The sequence below is a fragment of the Patiria miniata genome, unplaced genomic scaffold (genome assembly GCF_015706575.1).
Source record: "Patiria miniata isolate m_02_andy unplaced genomic scaffold, ASM1570657v1 HiC_scaffold_29, whole genome shotgun sequence".
Lineage (NCBI taxonomy): Eukaryota > Metazoa > Echinodermata > Asteroidea > Valvatida > Asterinidae > Patiria > Patiria miniata.
In genome coordinates, this window is record NW_024037068.1 from 25275192 (window position 1) to 25286100 (window position 10909).

At 38.7% G+C, this 10909-nt stretch overlaps 1 protein-coding gene across 1 annotated transcript; it reads right to left on the reverse strand.

The window, feature by feature from the left end:
* Nucleotides 1–5115: 5115 nt before the first annotated feature.
* On the reverse strand, nucleotides 5116–6306 carry LOC119736071. Its single transcript, XM_038210080.1, has 2 exons — nucleotides 5650–6306; nucleotides 5116–5198 (listed from the first exon to the last, which is right to left on the reverse strand). Exons 1-2 carry the CDS (start codon nucleotides 5995–5997, stop codon nucleotides 5175–5177), a joined length of 372 nt encoding a protein of 123 aa, XP_038066008.1. The 5' UTR covers nucleotides 5998–6306; the 3' UTR covers nucleotides 5116–5174.
* Nucleotides 6307–10909: the final 4603 nt, after the last annotated feature.

Genomic DNA, 10909 nt, shown 5'->3' on the forward strand with positions numbered 1-10909 from the left:
GTCCCTGCATGCGTTTATTACTCATGATTTTTTCAATTTTTTTAAGATATGAAATTGGTGACCAATATTATAACAACAAGACGCTGTAAGCTTTGCAATACTATGTAAAAACCCCCTAAGGACAGTTTGGTGTAAAACATTATCATATCCAGACATAAGAAGAGTATGCCCAAGATAACGCAAGTCAAGATTAGATGTAGTCTGAGAGGCGTGAACGGTAGGGCGCCCTCACCTAAAGAACGACCAAAGCGTGCTCCGTGCCGAAGTGTGTGATGGCATTGAACCAGGAAGTCACGTGCGTGTTTCTTATTCTTTCCCCCTATTCCTTGTTATCACATACAACTAGTAGAATAGCTGTACTGAAGGTCGTTGCCAGCAATTCGAAATCAACAAACAGCTCCAAGGGCGGATCCAGAACACATTTTTTTGGGGGGCCCAAAAAAATTGTGGTCCCGCAAAAAAGTGGGTCAAAAAAATTACGGCGTGGGGTTCGGGGCCCGCTTAAGGGCCCCGAAAAAAATGGATTCTATATGCTTTGTGGTGCGATCTGAGGCAATTTCTGACCACTTTAACCAATGTTTTTTTTTGAGGAAAAGATGGTGGTGTACTCATTGCCTGCCTTTATTGCGATGTCACATAAAAAAACCCAATTGGTTTCGGGGTTTTTTTTGGGAGGGGGGGGGGGGGACATGGTCCCCTTTGCCCCCCCCCCCCGATCCGCCCTTGAATAGCTCCATCACCCTTTAGGTACAAATGAGCTGTGATTCTCGTTGTACTTTGCACAGTTTGTATCGCATGAGGAAATTGAACTATGTATGCACATTTAAACGTGTTTAGTTTCCTTACAAAAGAAGTTGGTCTAAGCCCAAAAAATAACATCCCTGTTAGCCCCTTAAATACCGTACCTCGCCAAGCCTTTTATATCACTGGTAAGCTTCGACCGATCGCGGACAACACTGTACTACGATCAAAATGATTGAAATAGTTCAATTATTTGTGCATCAGTCAACCCCAACTCTATTCATTAGAGACTCAAAGTGATCGCATGATTGATTGAAACACATTCGCATAATCATGTGCTCGCTCACCGATGCATGGCTTTCAAACGTTCTGCTTCCAATTGCTATGCTAATAGGTAGTTATACTAATATTGTTTTTTCCTTCTTCATTTTCCCCTTTAAATTATCTTAAGGCGGCTGTAGTTTTGAGGTAAGGTTCACCTTTGGAGTAAACAATATAAAAAGGACAACAAACCTGAAGGGTTTGCAAATGAGGAAATACGAAATACGAGAAATGTGTGGTGAAGAAATGCCCATCTTGAGTAAATTATTTATTTTGAATAAATGTTACAAATAAAACATTGTTTCTCTTTCCACTCAGTTACGATTCGAGTCGAGGTGAACGATAATTTTCAAATGTCACCTTAGACGTGAGTGACCGTGTCAATGAAACGTGTTTGCCTTGCCTTTAGATCTGTCAATTTCTTGTGATGCATAAACGTATATATCGGAAGTGTAATTAAACATACAGAAAATTTGAGCTGTTTAAATAAAGCACTGAATTACAGATAAATGCAAATAAGTCGAAAAGGCATTGTCCTATTATATTTGCTATTGATCTTCGATAAACAATTTGAATATTAAAATAGTGATGATGTTCGTTTAACAATATTGAAACCTACATTATGTTTCTTTCTACAACGGCGATAATAATAAAGATGCACAACTGAGAGGTTCTGACAACTCAGCCACCAATACAGTATAATCATACATTTGTACCATCTGCTTGCGCATCAATGACCTCCAATGCAAGAAGAAAGACCTTGATCTGCTTGTATCGAAGATGGCAAAGGCTTAACAAAAAACAAATCATTGCAGATCGGGCAGAACAACTCAACTCCCCCCCCCCAAAAAAAACCAAAACAACAACAACATAGAACCAAACTAGTTTTTCTTCTGACCTTTTCTATGTAAAATGTCAAATCTCTCGAGCAATTCACAAAGCTGATGGCCCATTTATTCAGCCAATAATCAATTCATACCTGTTTTTATTATTCAACTTAAATTATTTATTTACAACTAATTGTTCATTATTCGTAAGCGCTGTGATTTAGTTTGCTATTAAGAGGGTTCGTAAATGCCGATTCTGATTATTATTGTCATTATTATTAATATTATCGTTATTTATATAAACTGGAACAGTTCATCCGCAGGAATAATCCGCAGATCATGTTACCACGTTGATTTGAATGGAAAACAATCAAGATGGCCGCAACACGATAATGCCTTCCACAAAATACCGGAGTAGACTGTTTAGCACAGGCAAATAGCCTACTAGGTGACAAGTTCGACATTGCCGACGTTAACCTGGAAAGAGCTCAGTTCGAGGCTCCATACTTGGTCATCTTCTTTTCGTTGTCTACATTAACGTGGCGATCTGCCCAATTATCGCTCATGCACTTCCACCGTTCCTTTAATTTTCCTTTACATTGTTGCGTAAATAGCAACGAGTATTTGGTTCACCGTATACTTTTTATTGTTCCCACGCCTGTAGGGAAAGTAGTTCCTTAACCATGTTTCCTATAATAATATCATTTAAACACATTTGGGTAGGAATTCATATCTATTATTTTCCTGCAAATTATCATGAATGTTGTCCCCATATTGTTTTAATGGCACATTTCATAATGTTAATTATTATGAATATTTGTGTATTTTACCGCGCACGGATATATGACCGGCCCCACCGTTATATTTGGTTTCGCAGGAGCTTTACGAGAGCCCGAAAACGCTTTAGTTTTCGAGATAGGCGATCTGGTTCACCTAATTTTATGAAACTTGCCAGATATGTAGATTACGGTGTACCATTTAAGAAAAACGTTGTTCCCTGGTCAACAAATTGTTTGGGAATGAGAAATTCTACGACAAAAACACGCACGAATTGTCCATGAGAAAAAAAGAAAGAAATAGCGCCCTCTTTTGACACAGCAAATATACATTTTACACGCAATGCATGCGCGCGCGAGGCGGGTTCGCCCGTCTTGCTGAACATTTTGTTTAATGTTAGATTCTAGCCTTTTTATTTGTAATTATTTCTAAAGCAGGATGCTTATTACAGTTAATTTCAATTTGAAATAACCAGAGAGTTCCTTACATTATAAAATATCTTGTAAATGACAAGCCTTTATGAAAGAATAATGTGTAAAACCCATGAGCCCCAGACAAATCCATTTTGAGAGAACTTGCAATTTGCTTTGTTATGATATCCCACAAAAACTGTAAATCAGTCAATCTTCTCTAAATGGCTGCTAGTTAGCTGAAACGCAAGATCATCATTAATATGGAGCAGGTGTCATACTTAAATTGATTTAAATTTAGATTAAATTTGATCAGAACGATTTGAAACAATAAATAACAAATACGATCCGAATACTGTTTCTATAACTTTTTTATTCCAACTTTGATGTGCTGTACATGACATTCTGCATTCAGCCAAAAGAAATACACAGATGGAAAAATCTTAATCAGTTAGTGTTGTTTTCTTGAATGAACAATTTGAGTAAAGACGGCAGGTACCTCAAACAGGATGAGTTCATGTATTCCAAATGAAATGACAAAGATCCTCCCCAGAAGAAAGAGCCCAAAAGAACAGCTTCCAGTAGCAGATAACTTTACAAAAGTTGTTTAAGGTGTGCAGGCATTCCACTTTAAGTAGAAAATTGGATTCAAAACCATCTAGTATACATTTGTTTCTTGAACTTCTGTTTTAAACGACGATACAACCACTATTTCCTTTTTGGCCCTATCCATTCCCCAAATCCCAATATACACCACATCAAACATTCACAAGGGTTAAATACAACTTCAAACACACCTTATGCAGTGTTACATGTATCTTTTTGCCAATTTGGTTAACAGCCTTCATGAAAAAGAAATTAAAACAAAAATAAGTTTTCTAAATGCCAGTTTGTAAACAAACACAAATGTGTTTTCACAGATATCAATTATTCTGACCACTCCAATGCAATGGCACTTCCTCAGTTGAATTTCTGCAATTACAGTACATGTATAAGTGTCAAATACAATAAACAATAAGAGCAATTACACAAATGCACCGAAACAATTCTCAGCACATCCATTTTGGATTTGACAATGTGCATAAGAAGTTCTTCATTGTTGTTGTCTTCCGCCGCCTGTAGCAATCTTTCAGCCTGTAGGGTAGTAAATGTGACCAGGGGTTCTTGCCTCCTCTTCCTTGTGACTCGGCAGGTCACACACTTCTCCTTCCTGCAAAGGATGCACTGTTTGGGTAGAACGTGTTGTGATCTTGCTGCAGTCTTGGAAACCGTTTGCGTGGCTGAACGGAGTCTTCCCGTTTTCACAGGGGGGTGGGGAACCTTTTTGGCTGTTACAGTTTCTAGAATACAGTAGAGAAACAGAAAATACAATCTTATTCAACTGTTAACATGTAATTAACATTTAATTGGTTGTATTTATTGAAATAAGGCCATTTTTTCAATGAAAATGTTGTGTTGCTCTCAAATAAACAAAATCAGGAGGGTATATGTCATGTTTCTTCCTTAAATTTGTGAGATTATCTTTTTTTGGGGGGGGGGTCGGTTGGGGAGGGTAAACAACAGTATACATTAAAACCTTCCCCTTCTTCGAAATTACAAATAAATGGAAAGAAAGTTATCAGTTCTTGGGCCTAATACTGGTATACACATGTGCATGTACATGGCCATGTATATATTTGTGGATGGTACACTAGCCCAGGTGGACTCCCTTTCCCTACGTTACACGTACATTGCGTTTTTATAGCTAAAAGTAAAAGTTTCAAAAGATACATTAAACTCTTTGGACTGTTTTTTCATAAACAAAATACATTTCACATGGACACTGGGTGAACTGAACTATGACAACAGTTTTCCAGAGTAACTTAGTTACAGACATCAGATAAATACTGGGGGGAGGGAGATTATCAACAGCACCTCACAAATATACTTGTATAAGATTATCACACCACCCTCCCCCTGCAGTTTTTTTTTCATGAAGGTTACCAAATGTGTTAATGAATAGAAATGGAAGCAGCAGTTTCTATACAAATAAAATGTACCTGCAATTTAAGACTTCTCTTTTTGCTGGGCTTGAACTGCTCTCTTCACCTTGGACTTGTCAGTGTACTGACTGTAGCATGACCTATACAGAAAAAAAATGTGGAGGTTTACATTTACATAGTACCAACATGACCAATAGGCGGAAAGATTTCCATATACGAAGTTCACTCAACACTCTGTGTACAAACCCTATGAGAGTGAACTGAAAGATTCTAAGTGTCTTCTAAGAAAATGATTGTATTTTCTCACTGCTCAAATTGACTTTGATGACATGAAGTTGCTATCTGGGGGCTTGTTAGTCAATACAGAGGAAAATTAGTGAACTTCGCATATGGCAATCTTGCCCATGAATTTTCAGAGCCCCCCCTTGCCCCCCCCCCCCCCCTTAATGCCCTTGCCCTTATTTTATCTCGATCATCATGATCATAAAATAGTCAAGTCATCTGGTCATGGATATGATCGATGATGATTGGTAGGTTAGTATGATATTACACAATCTCGAAGTGAAGGGAAGTGTATGATTTGTATCTCACCGATGATGACCGGCATTCTCTAGGATCGTGAGATTGCAACCGCATACTGACGGGCTGATCATGCTGATCCGTAGCAACAATTGCGCCAGCTGACGTGGCGCATGTTTTGGCGATGAAGTGCCTTGCTATCTCGGCTTGCACTTTGCGGTCCTTTTGTGAAGGCCTTCCAGACGTCGGTATACTCAAGGAAACGTGACCAGCTGTGCTCCGTGAAAAACTGCATTTCACCCTTTCCAGTCGGAAAGTGCATGAGACACTGAACTGATGATTTTGGAGCATTTTCACCTTCTGTCTCCGCTGCGGTCTCGGACTCGGTACTTGCTTCCGCGACGACATGGACGACGCCATGTTGGACTCGCCTCTTGGCGACGTATATAGAACGTGCAATTTGATTGGTTCTTTGGCGACGCAACACAAACCTTGCACGTTATTGGTTGATTTTCATCCTCTCTCGGGCGTTATATTTGTCTAACGATTTTTTGGCTGTAACCTCGAATTTGACGTTAATTAAAATTCATTTGTGAAGTCCCAAACCACCCAGGAATGCGGGAACGTGGTTTGTTAGCGCTTTCTATTTTTGATCAATGGAATGAGAAATATTAGAAAAAATTCGGAAAACCAGATCGCGTAACGAGCGAAAAAAAAGGCCTCGTCCCACGGACTTACTTGTCCTTTTTCCATGATGGCTGAATCTGTTTGATACATAGCATCGTTTCCGGCAGCAAATTGCATTAGAGATTGAGTTCTGAGATTCCATCCTGGTCTTGCTGGCCGCAGGGAATTCCTGCCCACCCCTTATTGTCCGGGTGAGTAGGATTTCAGTGTATTTCATATGTCCTTGCGACGGTATTTTGCGTTTTTCGACACTTTAGCTTGTGACTTTTTCACATGACGTAACGTGTTGTGTGTGTGCAGCATATACACATGGTACAAGTGCAGCTCTTCGAGTGTGATTGCGAGAGGGCTCGCTAAACTATAACGCGCGCTCGTCAGTCGCGCGCTTGCTAAACACTCGAGCACTCTCCCTTGCTCACTTCGGCGAGGTATTGACACTTTATGAGGATCTTATTGTATGATTATTAGAATATTATTTATTGATAAATTGTACTGTACATGTAATTAATTAAGACTTTGATTTTTTATTGATTTATAGGGTGTTTGTTTATGCTACCTTGGTGAGCAATGTACAGTGTAAATTCTAGTGTCGGCCAGTCCATATCCCTTACCATAGATTCGTTCGTCCCCACTTTGGAGGTCAAGGGCCCGATTTCACGAAACGCTACGACGCGTTGCAACCCAAGTTACGACTTGTTAAGCCGGCCTCAGGTCGGCATTAAGCAGAACATTTATGCTTAGGTCACAAAACTGATAAAAAATCGTGTGATTCTCTGGAACAAGTGGCATCCCGACGTAAAATAATCGCAACCATGCTTATGTCACGATCGACCACAATTCCACGCCACAGCATAGACAATCATGTGACTTCTTTACCGTAATTTAGTGTTTGGCCGGTTCGGCTCGAGCTATTATCAACGCGCATTCCCCTGATACGGTCTTAAATGTACTTGCGGTATGCCCATTCAAAAATACATTTGATTCTAAAAGTTGACACAAGTCAAACATTATAAATTTCCAATGCTTTTGTTGAACAATTTTATTTCATTTTTAAACACCCCTATAGCTATGCCATAGAATATCCTCTCGTAAGTAGGTAAACAATCTCCTTATAATTATGGTGACTAACGTGCACCTGGTGCGTACTGTATGATGATGCACAGAACGCGCGGAGCACCAGTGTAAAGTGCTCATTGGCCATTAAACATGTTTCATCTCCACAGTACATGTGTACACATCCTTAGTTATGCTATATTGATGAAATTACAATGCATTTTATACGGTACATTTATGTCTTTACATTGTTTGTTTAAACAGCGATGCTCATATAAAAAGAGTATTCAATATTCTGTATTCGTACATCCATCTACATGTATCATGTGTTTCATTTCAGGCTAAAATTTTTCTCTTGCAATCCACGCTATCCAAATTTGAGTTCAATAAAGTGCATTGACCCTATAATTCAACATATTTAGGATCGAAGTATGTGCAAGTATACAGTCAATATTACAAGGATGTTCAGTATCGAACATAGACTTGGTTTTCAACCTGGGATATTTATTTTGTGGCATAAAAATATTTTTATACAGACTTGGCTTCCAACCTTGAGTATTCATGGCATAAAATGTGTTTTTTTGGTCGGTATCTAGGATCTCCGTGCATAGTCAACGATAACAGATGGAGAATAACGTGGACTTATACAATTACAATTCAATTAAATTTATTCATCATGCCAGCATGACATTCTCCATCTCGATTTGCACTGAAAATTTCAAATACCTACAAAATAGAAAAATAAATATATATAAACATACAGTATACACGTTAAAACTTTCAATAAAAGGCAATAAATAAAATAATAGATTAAAATGTTTCTCAAAATACGTTAAAAGCCTAAAAGTACACACATGGACCACATTAATCAGGCTGCCTGGGGATAAAGAAGGTATGCTGGAGGGTAAATAGGGTTGAGTAGCAAGGGGAAAAGGAAAAAGACATGCACACACACAAACAACTGAACTTTGGTCTGACCAGAGACCGAGTATTTTTTTTTTTGGCCTAACCCTCAAAGTTTCAAAAGTCAAGTAGACCCAAATCTATTTATATATGAGAAATATCATTATGCAGTGCTGTAAACACTTCAACTAGATAACGCTATTAATAATTTATACAAACCTTGGAGAGTTGATAGCTTTTGATCGGTTGAGACTCGAACACTTGGGGCTGTATTAACGTGTGATATAAATACCGGTGTCATATGAAAATCCGACTCCTATTAAAATCGGACTCCTTTTTCCTATTATTGGTTAATCCTACGCACGCAACCAATCACTTTCTTAATTATCATACTTATGCATGCGCAATACTTCCAAAGAGTCTATATTTCAAGGAGTCGGTATAAACGCTCCACCGGCTTCGAACGAATAAATGGACCCTGAACCAGCATTGATCCAGCCAATGATTGACCAAATAGACAACAGTCTTACGGTAGCTTGTAACGGTACAGCAGTAAACATGCGCTCAACAATCATCGTTTGAAGTTTTACGCGCGCGTTTGAAACACTGTTGCTCTCATATCGTTGATGTACCCTAACGTGGCGCGGCACCCAACGTGGTGCACTTTGATTTTTTGCCTGTAGCGCCGATCTAGAGCAAAAGTTTTAACTGAAATTTCATCAAGTTCTAAACACTCCAGTTCATTAATCGCAAGTTTATTCACCCGTATCAAATTTAGAAGAAAAAAAATATTTTGGCGTGATTTTCTGGGTTTTTTTCAATTGCAAAGTGAACCCTTTGAAAATGCCCCAAAAAATAAGAAAATAATTTTCTGACAAACATCTGGCTGGGTATGTTAATAGAGATAATAACGATTTATCAGAATTTATCAAGTTACAGAAATTCTCAAATGTTGATTTGTAATTTTCCGAGATTCATTCAAGTGCGCCACATTAGGGAACACTCCGCCAATTTGTGCCCAATTTTCGGACGCCACCGTTTTTGAATTTCGGAATAAATTGTATGAAATCGAAATTGTTCATAGAGGTTAAACAGCAAGCATTAATAAGGTAAACGTACAAGTATTTTACTGCATGAATTTGAGGTTTGTCAACAAAGAGGTTTGGCAACGCTACACGAGGAAAGTTGGGTAGACTTCGAAGTGCGCCACGTTAGGGAACACGACTATATATCTATGAACTTTTCCCGTTCCCGGATCCCGCATAGACGCTGTACGCGCAGTAGTGCGTGGGGCAAAACGTGCGTTACGCGCACGTATGTCCCGTAGAATTGTGCACAATCTTGCAATTTTATGTCCTTAAAAGTAACATTTTTAGCCAGTAGTTATTATGTATCCAACAAAATTCAATATGCATCTTCAATCTTGGTGGTCATTTCGAAGTTTGCCCTATTTTCCCCTCGTATTTTTTTCGTTTCAAAATTGTGGTGCGCGTTGCAAAAAATCTCCAAATGAATGTCAGTTTATCTGATATAATGTGTATAAAGACATTGTTCTAAACAATGAAAAGGAAAACGTAGAATGTAAAAACTGCTTTAAATTACCGTTGAATTATTTAAGAAAATTGTAAAATGTTTCAATGGATGATTTAAGATATTTGTGTTACAATTATTATCTTTTTGGGATGAGAACAATTTACTTGGATTGCATTATTTATGTCTGACTTTTAATGACAATAATATTGCCCCTGAAAACCGTTTTAAGAATGAGATTAAATTACACTCCCGTAATGTTCCAGACTTCTGAATAACCTAATTAACTCCTCAAGTTTATTTACATTGTGCTTTACTTTTGGTACCCATTTTTTTCAACATCGTGAGATTCTTGCGCCTTCTTGGGGATTTTCAGATGCTGGATACGCCACTAGAGGTCCAAAGTTAGTGAATTCAAGGGCTGGGGAGGGGCATGCATCCCCCCCCCCCCCCCCGTATTCAACAGTACAAAACTGCATCTGATTACGGCGTATAACAGACCCTGAGGAGGGACAATGGAGAGAAAAAATGTTCTGGGTGTTATCCCTTAAAAGTTGCCATGATTTTAAATTAAAGGACAGTGCAACACCTACGGATTTAAGACGTTCAAAATGATAATTGTTCTGTTTGTTGAAGAAAATAACACTCAAAGAGCTGGATGCAAGGGTTTTTTAAGCAACGCACACCAGCATTTTAAAACGGGAAATAAATACGAGAAATAAAATGGACCAAACTTCGAAATGAACATTCAGCTTGATAACCCATTTCGAATTTTGTTGAAGAAATAACTACTACAGGTAAAAAATATCACTTTTGCGGACATTAAAATATGTCTTTCCATACAAACCTACGGGACAAAAGGTGCGCGTAACGCAACTTATGCCCCACGCGCTAAAAAATGGCGCCGCCCATGGTAGAACGCGCGTCTGTATGCACTGCCAATCTAGTCTTATTATTCTTTATCTTCAAGCAAACTAGATTCCTCGATCCTTCGGCCTCGTGGCATGTGGGACACAGACGCACTACATTATTCCGTGTTCCACTCGCGCTCGCAAGATAACGAATAATTTCTATGGTAGACTTGGCCAAGTCTGGGTTGCGCTCGGTCTGTGCCTATAGTAAATCCACTCACGGCGCATACTTTACATTCACTGATCTC